This window comes from Rhinolophus sinicus, linkage group LG07, assembly GCF_036562045.2.
Source record: "Rhinolophus sinicus isolate RSC01 linkage group LG07, ASM3656204v1, whole genome shotgun sequence".
Taxonomy (NCBI): Eukaryota; Metazoa; Chordata; class Mammalia; order Chiroptera; family Rhinolophidae; genus Rhinolophus; species Rhinolophus sinicus.
Genome location: NC_133757.1, coordinates 21,339,874 through 21,361,131, shown reverse-complemented (window position 1 = coordinate 21,361,131; position 21,258 = coordinate 21,339,874). Strand labels below are relative to the sequence as shown.

The 21,258-nt window shown below is 53.0% G+C and overlaps 1 protein-coding gene across 11 annotated transcripts in view; it reads right to left on the bottom strand.

Annotated features, from left to right (window-relative positions):
- Positions 1-21,258, bottom strand: part of SH3PXD2A (SH3 and PX domains 2A) — a 229,093-nt gene that overhangs the window by 56,969 nt on the left and 150,866 nt on the right. For 9 of the 11 annotated variants that reach the window (XR_012498437.1, XR_012498439.1, XR_012498440.1 and 6 more), the window contains 2 exons: positions 14,048-14,092; positions 7,698-7,829 (listed from right to left, as the gene is read on the bottom strand). Coding sequence is in view for 7 of the 11 variants with exons in the window: in XM_074339099.1 (XP_074195200.1) it covers positions 7,698-7,829; positions 14,048-14,092 (177 nt within the window). In the remaining 4 variants the exon portion in view is untranslated. The remainder of the gene's footprint in view (positions 1-7,697; positions 7,830-14,047; positions 14,093-21,258) is intronic. The other 2 variants (XM_074339100.1, XM_074339104.1) reach the window with 1 other exon arrangement.

Genomic DNA, 21,258 nt, shown 5'->3' with positions numbered 1-21,258 from the left:
TCACTTAGGCTGTGTATGTGTGTTGGGCTGGGCAGAAGGTCTCCAGTGTTGTCTGTTCCCTGGGCACCTGGGCCAAGGTATGTCTGGGGAGGAGAGTGAGGTCACCTGTTGGCTGTACTGCAAGACTCACACCTAAAACAACATACCTTGGCCTGGTACCACCTGGCCCTCACTCCCCACTGCTCTCCCCCATACCAGTTTGCCTCTGGTTCTCCCTCCGTTACCCAAGCTTCATGCATTTTCAGCTTTACCGGCACCCTTCAGCGAGGCCTTCCCTATCCACATTCTATCCCCTCCTCTCCTGCTTATCTGCTGTCACAGTGCCCTGTTTATTTCCTGAATGCACTTCTCAAAATCTAGAATAATTTTCCTGGTTCACTTGTGATGTCTTTCACAACATGTGAGCTCTGAGAGGGTCGGGCTTTGTTCAAAGGCCGCTGTCACCTCTGGGCCCCAGCCTGGCACTTAGTCAACTACTGTAATAGGGGTTTAGTGACAACCTGTCACCTGGAGATTGGCCTTGCTGGACTCTGGGCAGTGTGTGGTTCAACTGGTCGCCTGGTGTTTAAATCCAGAAAAGTGGCATTTTGGAGGTGCTCATGAACAGTGCAAACTTGTTTGGCCCCCAAAAGAGAAGGCAGCCAGGTGTTGCCCTGGGCTTGAAGCTGAGATGAGCAGCTGGTGTCACATTCTGGCACTACAGCTGGATTTCCAAGGTCTCACTGAAGCATATCTTTTGCTCAGAAATGGTTGTCCAAGGAAAATGGCCTTGGAGGAGTTTGGGACAGGATAGGACCACAAAGCCAACGTGAGCTCAGAGTGACCAGCCACCCACTTGCCCAACCTGAGCAGGTGGAAGCGAGGCAGAGGGAGCACCCAGAGCCCACTGCCCCACCTGGCCACCTGGCAGCTGGATCCAGGCCGGTGGCTGGCAGTGTCCATGCTGACAAGCCCTTGGACGAGTCCCTAACAATAGCGAGTGCAGATCTAGCTTGAGGAAAGAGAGATTTCCGGTCCCTGGACACATCTTTCCCTGCTACCTTCCTCCCGCAGCCAGGATCACTTGCTTCAAGTACCACTGTTCTCAGATCCTGCTCCTGCTCCCTTCTTTCCACAGCTGCAGGCTTCCCGTGCATCCACTGCTGCCCAACTTCTTTGTTCATCAGCATATACCTGCTCGAAGCAATCATATACCTGCCTTGCTGTCTCAGCCCCAATGGGCCCAGTCCTCTCCCTGGCCCTCCACTCCTGTGGACCTGGAATTCCCTCCTTTTTCTGCCTATTTAACGCCCCTCTTTCTTCAAGGCCCAGCTCAATGCCTCCAACTCCTCCAGGCAGCCTTCCCTGATTATGCTAGTCTCCCCCCTCCCCCTCCCCCAGCACTTCAACTCCGTGCCATGCAAAAGAGGCACTGAGTGACAGCCAGCATGAGGGCGTCACAGGTGGACCTCTTGTTTTCCCAGCCTTGTATGAGGCCCCATGACCTGATAAGGGTACTGCTCCGCTCACCAATGGGAACTTGACTTCTATCTCCAATTCTCTCCTGTCATAGACTGCGGCAAGGACAACTGCCTAAACAAGGGCTCCAGGTGGGTGCCTCGGGTTGCCAGCACGGTCGCCTGGCTTCGCTGCCCTGTACTAAGCTTCCTGCTTGCCTTACCCATCTCACAAACCATCAGGGCTGAGAGAATCCTCAGACACCACTGAGTACAATCCATTCTCCGGCCAAGTGCGAAAACCAAGTCCACAAGAGGGAAACTGGTCTGTTGTGAGCCCCAAGGTCAATCTGTGGCAGAACTGCCCCAGTCCAGTGGTCTTACTAGTGACTGCCATGTACTGAGCCCTTACAGTGTGCCAGGCCCTGCACTAAGCACTAAATTCCTTTTGAATCAGCATATATCAAACCTATAGCTGTGAGTACAATTCTCCCCATTTTACAGGTAATGAACTGATGCTTAGAGGATCCGAGTGACTTTCCCAGGGTCGCCACTAGTAAGCACCACATCGAGATTAAAACCAGGCTTATCTAAATTGGAGCCCAATTTTGAATATCTCAAAATAATCTCTAGCCTGGGTGAATGAAGTTTGGTGGAAGGTCCCAAGGCTGGATTAGGATGCCCAATTCTGCTCCCAGATTTATACTCTATGGCCCTTTCCCATCCAGCCAGCTCTGTGAAATGGATAACAACTACACACCAGAAACAGTCTTAGACCAGAATGGACTTTGGAATTGCTGATTAGGCTGATATAAAAGGAATATACATATACATGCTGCACTTAGAAAGACAAATGCTGTCAGAGACTAATGCCTTCTGACGACTGGACAGGACGTTATGCGGGCCAGTCTCCACATCCAAATGGGGGCTGGCTCATTGGAACCAAACTCTTAAAAGGCTGTTGCACAGTTAAGAGTGTTAGTTCACTTATCTGCAATGCAGATTGCAATAAACCTGGCTTTCTAGAAACAGCCTATCCTACCTTAATTGGCACATCTCTTTTCTGGGGTAGCTTGGCAGTCTGAATTAGCAAGCAGGCCGTTCCTTAGTAAGCACGTAAACTAAGCAAAAGACAGAGAAGATATATAGAAGTCCACTTAAGGCCGAGGAAAGTGTGCAAAACTATCCCAGCCTCACATTATAGTCCATCCCTTAAGTACCCAAAATGCTCACGTCAATTAGAGTCTCACCCCCATAAAGGCAGGAACCTTATAGGTATGTACCCAGTCAGCATGGGGCCTGGACACAGGCGGTGTTCGAGAGTTGTGAGATCGATGAATGAACACTATATAGAGTATACTTCTCCCTTATAAAAAGCCCATGGAGAACCATTCATAACAATGTTCACGAAGAAACAGCTAAGTAACAGAACAGATACATCCTCAATGTTAAGAAGATTCCAGCTCACAAAATACGTGGCTGAAGAATGCATTATATTTGACAACACAAAATAATCATTAGGACACACAACTCTGAGAGAAAAACTTCTTAGTTTGTCTTATTGATAAAGATATGTACCAAATAAATAATAAATGGTTACATTTCATTAAAAAAAAACCAAAAGCCCATGTAGTATATATCACTGCCTGGTTATACTACTTATAAGGAAACAAAAGCTAGGTGATTCCTATTTGCGACACACAGGATGGCATCAGACCTTAACCTAGTGTTCAGCAGCCCGATGCTTTGCTTTCTTCACTACACACACAGCTACAGAACAGGGAAACTAGTTGCAGCCAAATGTTTTTAGTTACTTTACCCCTTCTATAGCTCCTTTCTTTAAAACCTGACTTCCCATAGCCATTGCTGAAGAAGTTGGAGAGGTAGCCATGTTTATTCCCCATGACACCAGGGCTGGACACACGATTTAAGGTCAAATTTTGAACTCAGAGAACCAGAGGCCACCGTCAGTTGGTGGTGGTCGCTACTGAAAAGTCACGCAGAGTCTAGTCCTGATAAAGCAACAGTAGATGCTCAGCTTGCTGTTAAAAGTGAACAGGAAGAGAAGGAAGGCTAGCCTGCAGTTAGCGGATCTCAGCTGGGCTCGAAACCTCCATGGTGCCCGAGAGACAGAGACAAGAGGAGCTGCTTTGGCTCATGTCGACTTTCTGGTTTCAAGGTCCCAGTCTCTGTGAGGCTGGAAAGTACTTCCCACCCATGGATTTGGTGTGGTTTTCCAGCATCCTTTCAATAATCTTCGATAATCCTTTCAATAATGAGCAAGTCTCAGTGGATGTCTGTCCAAGGCTTAGTTTTCTCACCTATATAATTTCTCACCTGGATGGACCAGCAGACCTCAAAATTCCTTGCTGGCACAATGTTTTGATCTTAGATCCTATAGCTATGTGCCTCCAAGGAAGTATAAGAATTCCCAGCGTTATCACACCAGTCCCAGGAAAGAAGCAAAGACTCAAAGGAGGAAAGCTGGGGCCGGAAAAGAATAAGCATGTAGTATGTAACGAGCATATCCCCACATCCTCCCCTGGCTCCTAGTCCTGAGAAGAAGGAAATAATCCTGGCAAGTTGGATGCAGCTTTGCTTAACACAGAAATCAGAGCAAGTGGGACCCTACCATCACTGCTCTGCCAGAAGTTAGACCAGATGATCCCTGCTGGAAGGTGATGCCAATGGGGTCTTTGAGGCAGAAGAATGTCCTACAAAGGAGGCATCTTAGGCACTGCTATTTATGTCAAGGGTGAAGGAGCTTCCATGGACAGGACAGAAATGGCACAAGACATGCCCTGCTGGTTGGCAAAGCCAACAAAGCTGTTGAATCTTTCTGCTAGATTTGTTCCTGTTAATCAATGGAGAAAGGAATCCTTTCCTGGCTGCGTCTCAGGCCCATTGCTTGATCAAAAATGCTTTTCCCGAAACAACTCAGGTCTCACTTCGGGTGTCTGACTTCTGTCCACCTATGTTCCCTGGAATAGGCTTGTCCTCAGTGCTGGGCACACATCACTCTTCTCAGATCCTCTTGGCTCTTGCTTGTCCCCAAGTTCAAAGGAACAATTAACAACATGAATTCCCTTCCCACGACCTATGAGCGTCATGCTGGAAGGAGGGGCATCCTTCTGTAACAACGTTCCAGGGAGTCATGCGGTCATCTCAGCCAGCCCATGTCTCTCCCTGACCCGCAGCCTCAGCAGCTTGGGGATGACCCCACACGGGATCAGCCCACTCTCACCCTCCCAGCGTTCTCTGTAGAGGGGAGAGATCTCAGCTGTTGGACTCTAGAGAAACGACTTAACCTCTTAGCCTATTACTTTAGCCACAAAATGGTTAAAGTGCTTTCTATTACATGGGGTTGTTCCATGATTTCAGTAGAATGATGCAAGTGAAGTACACGGCCTGACACCTGGAGTTCACTATTTCTTGATTCTCGATTACCTTCCACACACATCTCTCTTTAGACCAATGAGATTAAAGAGCACTGGCAGAACCAGTGCGAGAAGGCGACACAAGCAGAGTCCTGGCTCCCAGTGGGCAAGGCGAGTGCCCGGGGGGCAGGGATGGCGCTGAGACTGCTGACCCAATATTACGAGTGGAAATGCCTCAACACACCCACCATGTCCCAAGGTCAAAGGCATCACAATTGGGTCTTTGTTCCAGAGTTCAAAAGCCTCACTCACCAATCCTTCCAAAGCCAGCTTGTAGGATGCACAACACACCTCCCCTCTCCCACCGTCCGACATCCAGCATCCTAGAACTGGGAGACCACCCAGCTAAGGATCTGCAGTTGGGTCCTCTTCCTTTCTGCCCTCCACCCACTTAGTTTATCTGGTTAAGCTGGTCGTACACTCCAGGCCTCCTGGATTCTGCTGGCAAACCCAACAAGTGTGGGTTTGCAGTGAACACAGTACTGCAAGGTCCTTGTGTAAACATTTGCTGCTGAGCAGCTGTCTCCACCAAGGGTAAAGGTACAAAACTCCCAGCGAAGTAGAAAAGCCCCATCCGGAGAGGCTCTCCCCACCCAACACCCAGAGCCCCATAGTCTCCCAGACACGGAGTTCAGACGTGGGAGAGGGCTTGGGGAGGTCGTCGGCTCCAGGCCCTGCTGCCAAGCAGCCTTCAGATTACCTCCATTTTACAGATGGGATAACTAAGGCCCACAGGGATTAAGGGACTTGAAGCCATCCAGCCAGTAGAAGGTGGGCAGAACCTGGCTTCCAGGGATAGCAGCTCCCTCAGAGGGTCTGTGTGCCAGAGTGGGCTGCTCTGGGGAGTCAGGCTGTCTGAGCCCCCTCAAAGAGCCACCCAGGACTCTTCAGAAGAGGTGGTGCCTCTGCACATTTTCCAGGCCTAACACAGAACCCCCACTTTATCAAGGCTCTCCCTCTTCCACTCCTAGGCAGGATGCCACATGTTCCCAGGGTCCTGGATACAGGATGGGAAGGCAGAGGACACACATGTCCCTGGGAATCAGGCAGTCTTTTACATAGCAGGCTGACTTCCTTTTGTGTGGGGTTTCCTCTTGAGCCATCGGGGCCAGTGGCTGGCACCCACTCCTCCTGCTTCTCCATGGTTACACAGCTATACTGGTGCTACAAAGCAGTGAGGTGGCAAGAGGGTCCCTAAGCCAGAACGCTACTTCTGAGTAGACCTGACCTTACACGGAAAAGCAGGCCCACCTGTCTTTGGAACAAGCTTCGAAACAAACATCTCTCAGCTGGTGTCTCTAATTCCACCATTAGAGACCCCCTCCTTTGGGTGTTTAGTGTTTCCAGAGCCAGGCCCCTGTGACAATGCAGCTTCCCTGGGAGGCAGGGAGGTAGGGCTGTTACCAGGACAAAAGCTGGAAGGAGACCCATGTGGGCCCTGGGGTGAAAGGCCCAGTCCTTATGCTAGGGACGTGGCCCTGCTGGGGCACCTGCTGCTGCCATCCACCTTGGTGGTGAATCTGGGCACACAAAGGCAGATCCTGACTTCTCTGAGAAGGGAACAGACTGTGAAGACTCCAGACCCAGGAGGGCCATGAGTCAGGCCTATGGCGGCTCACCTCCCCCAGGAGGCCTGCTGGGATTTCCTTAGCATCTCTACAGCTACTTGCTGCCTATAGGCATAAAAATCAGGGGCTCAGGAACAACCCTACTTTGTTCTGACTTTGACCTCAGATGACTCACATCCCCTCAAATTTTCTGTGCATCAGTTACTCTATCTATAGAATGGGCATAGTCATCCTTTGGTCTGCCTTCCGTTTAGGGCTCAAAAGATTGGAAGAGAAATGAGTGAGGCAGGAAAAGAAAAACAGGCCCCTCCCCTCTGGGAGTATCCTCCAAACACAGCTCAGAGAGGCTCCTCTGCAGGATCTTCCCTCTCAGCAAACCGAAACTGAAACAGAACATCCCAGGAGCCAATTCAAGCCCAGCAGGTCCCGGGCAAGCTGCTGACGGATGTCCTGGGCCAGAGGTGTCCCTGGTCCTGCAGGGAGCTGCACCTTGGATGCCCTCCTCTTTTCACCTGTAAAGACTCCTGCTGCCAAGGACACTGAGACATTTGGGCCCACTCAGTGAGAACCCTGGAAACAGCAATCCCCTGGACGGCCCCAGATGAGACAAAGCCTCAGCTCCCAGTGACAGGGCGGTTGCTACAGGACCCTCTTTGGCTCCAGGACCTGGCTTCATCCTCCTGTCTGGAACTTCTTCCCAGGTCCTGGCAGCCGTCAGCTCAGCAGGGGGCAGTCAGCTCCCTGCCCAGACACTAGCTAACCCCCACAGGCCTGGCCTTTCCTCAGACAACCCGCCAGGGGCTCGAAGACCCTGGATGCCACAGTGGTGTCACAGCGTGCCTTTCCACCAGCTAGCTGGGTTCTCCCGCCCCTGCCTGGACCCTGGTTTGGAACATGGTCCCAACGGAGGAAGCTGCTGTAGGATAGCCCTGAGCTGGGAGCTACCCTCCCTATAGGCCTCAGAGGGCACGGGGACCCTGAACATGGGTTGGACAGTCATACCTGTGTTGCCACCCTGGCCTCGCATTAACACGAGCCGGTTAATCACCCTGAGCAGTGGAGACATTCTTCCACCACCAGGCAAACTGCTGGCCTGCAGCCCAAACCAACAGGGGAAACTTCAGCCTCCTCAGCCCTCTCCCCGCCAGATGGAAATAACGTATAGCGCAGAGGTGGGGGAGGAGGAAGGGAACAAAAACCAGCCGTCCATCCGAGAAGCCAGGCTGGAACCCGGAGTGGCTGGCTGGGGCACTCACCACTTTCGTTCTTCTCGATGACATCTACCACCTCCCCGGCCTGGAGGCTCAGCTCTGAGTTTTCCTGCTTCTTATAGTTGGACACCACCACGTACTGTTCCAGGATCATGGGCTCGGCGCTGGTGTCCGCACCTGGCGAGGGCAGAAAGCACGCGGTGAGCCAGCGGCCAGCCATGGCCCCGCGGCCGGGGCGCCCCCTGTCCATCGGGGGAGGCTGCTTTGTCGCCAGCGCCGCTCCAAGGGGCCGCCTGCAGCCAGGGTTCGCAGCTCGCTGGGCCCCAAGGACAGGCCATATAGCAAGGCCCCACACCGGCCCGCTGCACTGCGGGGGCCGGGGCACATGGGGAGCTAGGGGACAGAGGGGAGGTGGGGGGAGGAGAGAGACAGACAGAGACAGAGGCCAAGGAAACTCAGAGGAAAAGCCTGCTGCTGTGATGCGTTAGTCACAGCCCAGCACAAGGGAGGCAGAGGAGAGGCCTGGGGCGGACGTGGTCTCTCCAGACCCCTCGGCGGCAGGGGTGTGAGGGGAGGGCTGCAGGCGGGAGGGTGGGCGGCCCATGAGGGCTGAGGCCAGAGTGGAGGAGAGAGAGAAAGGCAAGGCAAGGAGGAGGGCTCCTGCCTCTCCCCCAACCCCTGTAAACCCAGAGAAAGAGAGTCAGCAGTCCTCCCCTCGGGAGGGAGAGGGAGAGAGCCGGAGGACCGTCTCCACAGCCTGGGCCCAGGCGAGAAGTCAAGAGGGTTTGAGGCCGCCAATCACTGGGGTTTACTCGCAACCCTTAAATAGAAACACATGAGACCCATCGAATGAGGAGCTGGGGGTGGAGGCAGGGGAGGGGGAGGAGGGCCGAGACTGTTTACTTGAAACCCAAGAAGAAAGTCCCAGCGCCAGCGGCCGGCCAGCCCAGCCCGCCCCCCGCCAACTTTTCCTCAAGTTCGGCTCTGTGCCTGCCCCTTGGGCTCACCAAGGCACTGCCACCGAGTCCAAGGGCCTGGCACACACGGACCAGCCTCAGGTTGGCTCTCCCAGCCTTGCTTCCAGAAGGGGCCTTGGTCCGGCATGGCCACATGGAGACTGACTCAGTCTCCCTCTGCTTTTAAGTGCTGGGGTGTGTGGTCAGGCTCCCAGAAGCCTCCAGCCACCCTCTCCTGGTTGCTGCATGGAGCTTGAGGGATCAAACAGTGGGACTCAGCAGGAGGGCAGGCTCCCAGGAGCAAGCAACTCTTCTGTCCTCCTCAGCCACCGAACCAGTGCAACAGTCATCAAGCGAGCACCCAGCTAGAAGGTGGACTGACTGCATGCCCATCTCAGCTAACTGGCTGTGTGGTATTGGACATGCTGCTTACACCTCTCTGAGCTTCACTATTACCACCACCATCACTAGGGTGAAGGTGGGGACAAAACACGTAAGACAATACATGCCCTGCTAGGAGATGAAAGGATCGGTAAACCAGAGACCCACTGGTCACCTCCTATAGGAGGCCTTCTCAGCCACCCTCCACCCCACCCAAAAGGAATTCCTAGCACACTTCTTAAACTACGCGTCTACCACTCTATACATCTGCCAATCTCCTGGAAGGCTGGGGCTTCCCACTACCAGTGTGGCTACAGAAATGGCTGAGACAGGGTCCCCAAGCTCCACACAGCCCCGTTGGGGCTTCATCCTGCAGCTGTATTCCCTATATGCCCGAGTCTAACTTGGCAAATGTTCTGTGCCAGGCATGTGCCCTGTCTCATTTTATCCTCACAACAACCTTCTTACCTTCCCATTTTCACAAAAGACTACTCAGAGGCCCAAAGAGGGCAAGAGGCTTGCCCCAGCTCACACAGCTGCTATGGAGAGAACCAAATTCACTCAGTGTTTTAGGTTCAAGCCCATCTCTCTTTCCATTACAGAACTGCCTCTGATTTGTTTCCAGACATCCCATTCTCCTACTAGCAAAATGATCCTCAACTTGGTCCCACAAAATTGCCTGGGGAGTTTTAAAGAATACCAGTGTCTGGGACCCACCCCCAGGGATCCAGATTTAATGGGTCTGGGGCATTTTTTTAGACAACACCCCTCCCCCCATGGTTCTCATGTACAGCCAAAGGGGAGAACCACTGCTTAGATCTTTGGGTCTTTCCATGGCGATCTATCCTACCTAGGGCAGGGGGAATGGACGGGAAAGACACCCAGTGTTCCTGGCTGTTTTGTCCCACGAGGTATGGATCTCCAGCCCTTTGGAGACTCAGAGGGACCCTGTCTCAGCTGAGACCTGCCACATGGATATGCACACGCACAGCTCCAGGCAGACCCTCCAAAGCCAGGATTGTATTTCAGGCAGAAATGCAACCAACAGCTGGGCAGCAGGGCCAGCCCGGCTCTGCACTCAGCCTCGGCCAGCTTCTGCGCCTGCCCCTGCCCCTGCCAGCAGGACAGAGGCAGCGCTAGGCAGTGCTGACAGAGACGACTTCCCACTGGGCCCCTGGGGGCAGAGCAGTGCCTCTGTGGCCAAAAGCACTTCTTAAGTGCACCCAGCACAAAAAGGGGCTCCCTTTCTAGCTTGTGGGAAAACTCAAGATACAAATAGGAGTTTCCCAGCAGCAGGTTAGAGAGCTCCGAAATCCTGGGACTTCCCAGATTACACTGACAATGAATTGTGAGCCTTGCTATCGCTCACTGATGGGCAGCATGTCTCACCATCTCATTTGATCCTCACAACAACCCTATGTGGTAGGTCCTGTTACAGTCCCATTTTACTCACAGGCAGACTGAGGCTCATGAGAGTAAGCAATTTTCCTAAGGTCACAAGGCTGGGACTGAACCCAAGACCACATGACCCCGGCACTTGTATTCTGAACTTCTACACTGTACCTGGCCTACAAGAGAGCCACTGGAACCCTGGCGTCCAAGGAGGAGCTCTGCCTCATCCTGGCCCCAGACACCTGGCACACAGTTGGTGCTTAATAAAGTTTGGAGTGTGGGTTCCTTGTTGATTCTTGTTATATCTATTGACCAGAACACAATGCCCATCAGGTGGCTGGCACTCAGTAAATGTGAAATGAATGAAATGAACGAAAAGGCAGGCAGATGAACAGAGTGACTTAATGGTTTGTTTTGGGCCAATACAGATAAAGCAGGCAGGGCCTCACCTCTGAAATTCAGGAGAACTAGATAATTAAACTGGAAGGGAGAAAGGGGAGATGGGGAAACAGAGGCACAGAGGAGCAAGGAGCAAGGAGTTTGTGGCCAGAAGCTGCCAGAGGGGACTAGCAGTGGTGCTGGGGAATGGAGAGACATCAGCTCATTTTAATCCAAGCCAAGCAAATCTGAGGCAAGATTTCAAAGAGGGGGAAAATCCACATATTCTTCCCCACAGCCCCTTGGAAAATTGGCTTGAGCTTTCTGAAGACTGACACTCTGGGGCAGGTAGAAAAGTTAAGGAAATGTTCTCTAGGCATTTCAGAGCACAAAAGACAGGCCGTGGCACTTTTTGGAGGCTATTCCAAAGGCTGGGGGATGGACAGATGGACACACAGACAGACACACTGTCCTCCTGCCTCCCTCCCCACCCCAGCACATGCAGGCTCCCATCTTGCTCGCTCTGGCATCTGCCTCTTAGGGTGTTGCCTGCCTAGGGCTGCCCGGGCCGGCGTGAGCTGAGAGCAGGTATCCAGATGAGAAACCACTAGGCAGGCGGGCCGGTGGGTGATGTCATCCCACAGAGGCCGTTCTGGATCCCCTCCCAGCCAAGGCTTGGAAAATTGGGGGCTGAAGGAGTTAGCCCCAGGGAGGAGGAGGGGCAGTGGAGGGAGCCTCCTGTCTTCAGATGGGGAGGGTTTGGCAGAGGCATGGAGAAGAGGTGGACCCTTTCAGCGAGGAGAGCCCCTTGAAAGAAGGAAGGGCACGCTTTGTAAGAGTCTCATGCAGGGATGGGCCCTTGTGCCGCACTTAGAGGCCCTGGCTGAATCTGCTGGGGCTCTGGCAGTTCCCTGGGGCCCTGCCCCACCCTTGCCTCACACCTGCACTCCTCCAACTACCACCTGGATGGACTCCTGGCTCCTGCCCGGTCCTGACTGCCAACTTAAACTACCCAACGAGGCTTTTGCCAAGTCAGTCTCCTGCTTTAACACCTTCAGTGGGTCCCTGTGGCCTATAGAATAAAGGCCAAATTCAAGCTCAGACTTTCTTGACAATCTGAGCTCCCCAAGTTCTCTGACACACAACCCCCTGTTCCAGGCAACATTCATCATTCAACACATATGTCTTGGGCCCCCACTCTGTGCCAGCCACACTGTTCTATGCAGGTTCTTCCTTCTACGCCTTCGCTTTAGCTGTTCCCCCTGCCTGGAACGACTTCCTTCCTACCGACCCCGATTGTCCCCAGCTGTCTCTACTCTCCAGGAAATCTCCTGATAACTCCCGTCACAGTGCTTGCTCCTGTCCTGTACTGGATTTTTTTCAGGTTCCTCATCTGTAAGCAGGAACAGTAACCCTACCTCATGGGGTTGTGAGGAGCATGGGATGAGGTGGGAGATTTGGAGAGGAGGAGGAGGGGTTTAGGTTTCTCTGCAGCTGATGAACCAGTAGGCAGCTTAAGGCAAGAGCCATGGGTGCCCTGAGAAGGGTGGCCGAGGCTGTGTCCCTGCAACATGCCCCTCTCAGATCCCGCCTCCTGCTGGCAGTGGGCTTGCCAGCTGGAGAGCCAGCCCAGAGCCCCAGCCCACGCTGGGGTGGGGAAATACCAGGCGAAGCAGCCCAGAGACCCTCGTCTACAAGGATCCTGGCATCAGCCTCGACCTCTGAGTTTCCTGTCTCATCTAATGCTCCAACATTCCAGATGGGGAAACCAAGGCCCCGAGAGACGGGGCAACTCACTCAAGACTCTAGCCCTTGACTCCGAGTCTGGCTGGTTCCCTCCCACCCCTGTCCACCGCTGCCTCCCCTCAGCCTCTTGCTACAAACAGCTGGGCTCATGCTGAGAAGCCAAGCCCCGCAGTGGCCCCTCCCCGGGCTCCCCACACTCTCCATGGTCCCCCACCCCCAAACTCTGAGCATCCCACTGAGGACTCTCCAGTACCTCACAACTGGTTCCTCCCAGGCCGGACTTGGCCTGCTGGCTTCTCCACAGGCCCTGGGGCGGCCAGGCTATACGTTTGGTGAATAAAATGTATTGTTGTGGGCCAAGTGGGCTCTGGCTCACTGGCTCGTGGAGAGGGGAAAAAGGGACAGGAGCCCAGTTATTAGCTCAGGCCCAGGCCCCCATCACAGGCAACACCATAAGGATGATTGCAAGGGGCTTGGGGCAGGCAAGGGGTCCTCCTGCGTTCTCCTCTGGCCCCGCCCCTCAGGATGCTCATCTCCCAGCCCACAGCTGTGGTGGGAGGCGCTGAGCCTCAGCTCTGACCCCTGGGGTGGCCCAGCTCCCTCTGACCTGACCCTTCTGCCTTATCCCCCAATCTCCAAGCCTGAACCTCTGCTCTCAGGTTTGGGCTGGGGCAGGGGGGTCAAACAGCACTCTTAGAAAAGCCTTCTGGAAATCCCATCCCTCTTCCTGATACCATGTCCCTCAGCAACTGAGAACCCTGCTGTCTAGGTTTTCTGCAATTGTCCAGTAAGACCAAAGACTAAAGACAAGCCCCTGACCCCTGGCCCAACTCTGCCCAGACACAGGACGCAGCCTGAAGTCTCCGAAAGCCATCCAGGCGAGGCAGCCCAAAGCCTCGAAAGCCTCCTGAGGCCAGAGGCAGCTAGCTCCAAGCTCTGCATCCCTGGGGCATGGGCGCTGTGGCCCCCACCACAGCCACAGAACTCCCCAGCCATTGCTGCAGATCCCCAGTGAGGCTCACTGGCCATGCTTCTGCTCTCTGCCTGAGGTTACTGCCTGCAGTGACATTAATAGTCTTTGGCTGGTCCATCTCACAGGGATGGCCAATTGAGTTAAAGTTGAAGATGACGGTAAGGACACACTTTCTGTGTGCCAGGCTCCCTGTGAGGTAGCATTGCATCCGCTTCGGGAGGTTACATAACCCGGCCAAGACAGCACAGCCAGGACGTGGCAGAGCTGGGATTCAAACTCACACACTCTGGGTCCAGAGTGCATTTGCTTAAAAACAGAGCTATGTGGTCATTGACCATCAGAGCGCTTCAAGGCTGGATCTGAGACCTAAAAATGGTTGAAAGGCAAGCAGAGAATACAGCCAGCAGAGGGGCAAGAGAAAGCAGAGAGGACATCTGACGTGCGGACAAAGGGCTGCTACACATCTCAGGGAAGTACACAGCAGGCGGCTGGCAACACGAGCTCCCACGCACGGATGCCTGGGATACACATGTTCACACACATGCACTCACATGCACACTGGGTGGTACCTGTCACGTCCTTTTTGGGAGACTCAGCCCAGCTGGAGAGCCACACTTCCGAGTCCCCGAGAGCAAGCAGCAGCAGGAGAGGAGAATCAGAGGAGAGAGAACCGTTAGGCAGGCTGGAGGTCCACCGGGTAGTGGGTAGTGGCTGCCGGCGCTGCTTTGGGCCGCTGGCGGAAGGCGGGGGAGGGGAGGGGAGTGATTTCCTGGCCCTGGGCTGGCTGCTGGGCGTGGGCCGGAGTGATTACAGAGGCACTGGGACACAGCCGGCTGGGACGGGATAATGAGGTGTCTGCCGAAACGCAGGCATCCTCTGGAGCACAGAGAAGCCCACACAACCCTTGCCTGGAACAGGGCCCAAGGGTTATTACTGCCCCAGAGAAGGCAGCCTGGACCTTTCTCTCTGGCATGTGGGCAGCTGGCCCCAGGGGTCTTGGTGTCTCTAAGGATCCTCACCAGCCCAGCAGGCTCAGCAGCCTGAACCTGGAACTTCCAACATCCGGTTAGAGAGCCCAAGGCCAGTCTCCAGGCTTGGGGTACCACAACCTCTGGGTTTTGATGTCTTGTCCCACTCTTGCCCCAGCCCCACCCTCTGAGGAAGACAGACCCTGGCAGAACAGAAGGAAGCCTCATATTAGAGAATCTCACATCTCAACTTCAACCCAGAAGGACAGGGACCTTTAGTGACCAGAAGAGATGAGCTCAGAAGTCATGTCTGATGTGGGCCTCAGTTTCCTCATCTGTGAAATGAGGTTAAAAGTTATCCTCCTGCCATGAGGAAGGAGTGAAGTCAAAAACCCTAAAAGAACATATGATTGTGAGATGTGATATAGTAACATTTCAATGAGGCAGACAGCGCTTAGCCTAATCAAGGTGTGGACATTTCTAGAACATCAGAGGGTCCACATGTAATAAACACTGACAGTCTACCCATGGCATACAGTGGCTCCTATTACCCATGACAAGCCCTTAAGGTGGGTGTGCACTTTTTTTGCCTCACTTTACAAGGGGGGGGGGGTCTGAATTCAGCCAGGGCAAGCAACCAGCCCAAGTTCCCACAGGCACAGAGTGGTAAAGCCAGCAATGGAACCAGGTCTGGGAATACTCTGGCTGGGGCTTTCTCTGCTGAACTGCTCATTGCCTCCAAAGGAGCAGCGTTGGCTGTAGTGGGGAAAATAAGGAGGAAATGCTGAGAAGCAAGTCTGAGAGGCAAACCCTTGCACTGCCCATCCAGCGCTGTCCAGGACGGTTGCCTGACCCAATGACAGAGAGTAATCATAATTCTAACAGCAGCAAACCTTTACATAGCGCTAACTGTACCCCAAGCATCGTGCTGAGCACTTATGTATAGTCACTCATTTATTTTTCATAATCAACCTACAATGATAAGGTATTCCCTCCATTTTACAGGTGAGGAAAATGAACCAGACAGGTTAAGTAACTTGCCAATACAGTGTCCATGTCTTGTAGGGACACAGACTTCAGGTGATCAGCTTGATGCCACGCTCCATTTAAAGTACCTAACTCTCTCTTGCTTGGCAAGCCGCTTTCCAGTTGCCGCCTGCCTCCCCAGGTAGAACTGGGAAGCTTGACTCTTTCTATTCTTGCTCTAAGCCACAGAGTAGGGCTCCGGTGGAGAGATTTACCAAGGCCTCTGGAGGCTGACTGTCTGGATTCAAATCCAGGCTCTGCTCCTTTGAGGAAGTTACTTAACCTCTCTGAACCTGTCTCCTCACTTGTAAAAACCCAGATGAAATGATACGTTTACTGTGAGGCTGCCGTGAGAATTAAATGATGTAATATGCAGTGCGTGCTCAGCACAGTGCCCAGTGCACCGTCGGCACTCAATGACTGCCAGCCACCATCGCGACATCTCCTGGGAGCTTGGTTCAGTCAGCTCCGAGGCACCAGAAAAACCACACTCGTGGTACTGCAAGGATAAGAACCAGATGGTGCTCCTATCAGATGCTCCAAGAAATTGCTGGCACCTGTCGGAGATGCCTCCCCACAGACACCCCCAGGCACCAGGTCAGCTGGAACTGGAGGTAGAGGGACTCTGGGGCACTGCACCCAGAGACAAACATTTTGTGGCCAGAGCCTCTCACTGGGCCTGACAGCTGCCAGCCTCCTCGGTTATCAGGAGCTACGCTGGCCCTGCTTTCAAACCCCAGTAGGGCCGAGACAAGGTAGACATAGCTAGGCCCTCCGAGGCTTTAAGCTGGGTGAGCCAGTGGGTCTGAGTTTAGAATGTGGGGCTTCATTGCCTGGTGCCACATGTTGCTAAAGCTATAACTTCCTGCTGCTGTATCCCAGATGTGGCCAACTGGGCTGCCAGCAAGGCTGTGCCAGGCCCATCTGGCCCCATCTGGCCCCACCCAGCCCTGTGTTGACCCAGCTAAGAGGTTACCCATATCTCTCTCCATCTCTGCTGGCTTTGTTACTTTATACACTCTCCTTTTTGGTTTCTTTGGGGTTTTTCAGAAGGAGACCTTTTGGGAAATGCTAACCCCTTTCAGTGAGCCAAGGGAAATTATTTGGCCTGGGCCTGGAGAAACCAGGAAGAATTGTTTTGCTAGGACAGGAGTCTTCACAAACTTTTTCTGTAAAGGGCCATATGGTCAATATTTGAGGCTTTGTGGGCCACGTGGTCTCTGTCCAGACAACTCAACCCTGTGAATGGGCAGTGTGCCAGTAAAACTTTACAAAACCACCTGGTGGGCTGGGTGCATGTAGCCTGTGGGCAGTGGTGTATCAATCCCCATGTTAGAAAATGAGGGTTGTCAGAGAGGGGGAGATGCCCCAAAACCCTAGGACAGGGAAGTGGGGACACTCGGCCTACCTAGACAAAATGCTCACAAGGCGTTGGCTGCTAGGATGATTTTCATCAAGAATCATTGGTCTGATGCCCTTCCAGGCCCTTGGGGTTTGGGCATTTGGGCAGGAAGAGGGGAATGGACAGGAAAAGATCCCTCAGCCTCTGGAAACTAAGCCCCTACTAAGTATGGAAAAGCTTGAGCTCATGCCCACCCCCTTCATCCCCCATACGCAGGCCTCCCCTTCTTTCTCCAAAGGAAAATGGGAAGCGGACCAGAAACGAGCCTGTCTTTTTAAAAGAAAGTCTTTTTAAAACATGATTTATTTCCCAGTCCCCTGGATCCACAGAATTAATCCAGTCCCGTGGCTCCCACTCGATTTCGCCCCCTTCTCTCCAGCCCACCCGAGCAAGCCCTCTCCTAGGGTGGGAAGGACCCCCCTCGGCCTCATTGCAATGAACAGAGGAGAGCCCCTGGCTCACAAACCCTGGCCCTCTGGCCAGGAGGCACACAAGGTTGCTGGCTCAGGGCTGGGAAAATGGAGAGACAGAGAGATGGGGTGAAGGAGCAAGAGGCAGGCGCAGCCAAATGAGCAGCTGTGACCGACACAAACCAACTGCTTCCTGACCTCCCTGTTGTCTCTACCTCCCTTTCCTCTGGTGACAGAACCAACAGCCCCACAGAGCAGGGTCACAGGGCCTGGTGGAAAGCGAGGGCATCAAAGTGGGAAGCTGCACAACTGGTTTTGCTGAGAACTAGCTGTGTGACCTTGGGCAAGTGGCTTGACGTCTCTGGGCCTCAATGCTCACAGCTGTAAAATCAAGCATTTGGGCCCATGCCCACGGATCTCTATGTACTTCTTTGATGTTCTAGACATTTCTAGCAGAAACCTGCTAGTCTCCATTATACAAGGGTACCACGGCTGAAACGAATCTTTCCAGAGAAACAGACCACCTTTCCAGGGAAAAACCACTTGAACACATGCTCAATATATGGAAACTCAAGTCAAAAAAGCAAATAATTCAGGAGGCATGGAAGGCAGAGAACTGGAGCAAGAATTTTTTTAAAATCTTGCTTCGTGTGCTTACTCAGCAGTTCAGCTTAGATTCTGGGCATTTAGTAAATCTCTGAGCCTCTTTACCTTCTGTGAAATGGGGATTAAAATATCTACCTTGTCTTCTTTGTAGAGTTGGTTTAAGAAATGGCCTAATGCCTGCAAAAGGTTTGGAAGGGGGACACAGAAGGGGATGGGAGGGTAGTGACAAAACTGGTGACTAACCAAGTGTGTGCCAGGAGATAGGAGGCGTGGAGACAGGGTCCCCCCCATTGGCCATCCCCCAGTATTCACTCTTTGCCACAGCCATCCCTCCTGGCTTGCAAGACCAGCAAGAATCCAGGCCGAGAGAAACTCAGGTGCTCACAGGTCCCAGCCAAATACAGCGACCCGAGGACACTTCGATGCTGAACCTGATTCTTGTGAGGTCCAGGTGACGATGAGAAATCAAAGAACAATACTCCAGGTGCCCCTGACTTTGGGGAAGCTCCGCTCAAACACACATGTCCTGCGCACTACATAAAAAAAACACCTGCTTAGACCTAAGTTAGGCAAGGGACTCTTATTGATGTGTAATAAGGTTTCTTTTAGCCTTGAGTAACTCCAGAGCAGTGAGAATTGGGTTCAATTTACCCAAATCCAGTCTCAAATATGTTTCCAGGAATCCTTCCATCCCTGGTGTAAAGCAAGTTCCACCCATCTGAACTAATAAATCCAGAGTGGGCTGTGAGCCCAGGTGGGAGAGACGGGAGTGAGAACAGCCAACAGCACAAACTCCTCGGAGAATGAAAGCAAACCAAGGGCTCAGGGGGACCAGGGCAGGGTCACCCGCCTTATCGGCTTACACAGCCCCCGCCCTGGGCTCCAGGGAGGGGAGGAAAAGCAGAGACCCTGCCAGGGGCCCCGAATGGAATGAATACACCCCCCACCTCTGTCTTCTCCATGTCCTTCCATTCTTCCTCAGTGTGTACTCGAGACCTCTCCCTCTTTGGGAATTCTACTGTTGTTACCTCACTGGTTGCTAAAGATCTGCTGTAGCCTAGTCTTTTCTCTCCTTTTGTACAACTAAACTTTGCACAGGGCTAGATTTCTTAGGTTTCCTACAGACTCCACATTTCTTTTCCTTTTTGACTCAGCTACCAGGAAACTCGGTCACTACTTCCAGGCCATTAACTAATTAGGGGCTGACAGCTGCTGGCCCTGTTATATGTACTATTGTACATATATACAACAGTATATATATATATATATATATATATATATACACACACACACACACACACACACATATACTATTACAAAGTAGAGCACATCCCTCGTTGCAAGCATTATACTGTCATAAGCATATAATAGCTCAAATCTTTACAAAAGCCCTGTAAGGCTAACAGTCCTGTACAAATAAGTGATTCCTTGACAAAGAAGTGGTTTGTCCCACATGATATATTCAGTTTTGGGCGCCTGAAAGAGGTCATGATGCTCAGAGCAGCAGAAACAGAGGCGCAACCGTGAAAGTGATACATGTATGCCACCTGGGAAAAGCATGGCATGGATTAAGATGGGTAAGACAGAAAGCAAGCAGTAGTTCAAACATGACTTCCAATCAAGTCACATGGGTGGCAGTGTGGAAGTGTACAACTGCAAGGTGTGTGAGCTGCTGCTCACGTGGGCAACGCCATGCAGCTTCTCCAGGGTGAACACCAGCCTCCAGGTTGTCATAAGTCCTTACGGCACGAAAAAATCATGGCCTTGGACTGGGGGGATGACGGGTTAATGCTGCCTCAGCAGCCGCTCAGAGCCCTAGCCCTGCCTCCAACACGCCCAGCCTCCAAGGCAGGACTTGCTCCAGGCAGGTGTGACTCAGACAATGGCACAGGGTCCCACCATCGCTTGGTCTACTGCTCTTCTGTCCCCCATTTGAAATCTTTAATACTTTATGAACAAGAGGCCCCATAAATAATGTAACTGGTCTTGCCCAAGGCCTGAGGGTCCTGAGTGAAATAAATGCCAGTACAGAATTCTGAGTGAAATAAATGCAAGTACTCAAGAAGAACTTTAGTAGGGCAGAATTTCAGGTGGGTATCATCTGAAAGACAGAAGGCAAATCCTGAGTGGGCAGACAGGCCATTGTTTGTCTCCAGGGCCCCTGCCCTGCAACATCACTGGTTTCTTGTGGTACCCCAAAGGCTAGAAGGAACATGTGGGGACTCAGGACCAGAGAGGGGAAGAAATTTGCCTAAGATCACACAGAGAATGAGTGACAGGGCTGGGGCTAGAACAATTATCCCAGTTCCCACTTTCTTAACACCCATGCTAGGCACTGCATCATACATTTTGAGCCCTATCTAATTTAATCCTTACAACAATCTGTGTTTTACAGATGTAGAAAGTGAGGATCGGGAAAGCTAAGGTTCTTCCCAAGGCCCCACAGCAAAGGAAGTGATGGGCCAGACTTGAGCCCGGGAAGGCTGGCCGGGAACTGGGAACAAAGGGGCCTAAACAGGGAACTACATTCTCTGGATCCTCCCTGGCCATTGGCCAAAGGAGGCTCATTTATTTCTGCTGGGCTTCTCTTTGTAAATGCAGCCATATTCCTATTCATTTTGCTTTCAGTAAGAAGGGGCCTGCCTCCTTCCCCAGGAGTTGCCTTTCCCAGAATCCAGAGTCCACATGGGGGCAGCCCAACCCAGGGTAGGAATGCACCGCTGACCCTCTGGCCACTCCGCTATGCAGTTATAGAACAGTTGGTTTCCCCTACTTAGGTGGGGAATGGGGTGGGGTGGGGGCTGGCCTGGGTCTGGAACCATTCCACAGCCCCTTAGGGACTAAGTCCAAGGGCACCAGCCTAGGCCAGGGCTGCGGGCAGCAGAGACAGCCCAGCTCAAGTGGGTGTGGGTGGAGTGGCCAAGGAAGCCCAGGGAGCACTGCAGTTGCCCAGAGGGGACTACGCTGGCAGGGGCTGGTATGAAGAAGGTCTGTCCTCCTTCCTCCACCCTGCTGAAAAGACCCGAAGCTTCCTGGTTAAAGACAGGTGCTGTGGTTAGTCAGAGGCGCCGTGGGCGGACAGAGGGGCACTGGGTGGGGAGGCCGGCGGGGTTCTGAGCCTCTGCTTCCAGCAGCTGCTGCCTGACCCGACAGCAGCCCCTTGGGTTGTGGCCTCCCCCTCAGTTCTCAGGTTCTCCCCTCTCCCCATGCCGGGGTGTTGGTGTGCAGAGACAAGAGACAAACTCAGCTCTGTTCAGAATTCCAGGATCCCAGCCACCTTCCTCCCCGGGGTGGTCTGCCTTGGTGGTCCTCCCCCACTTACTGGGATGTCCCCCAGCCAAAGCTTGTATCTGTGAGGACGAGGCAGC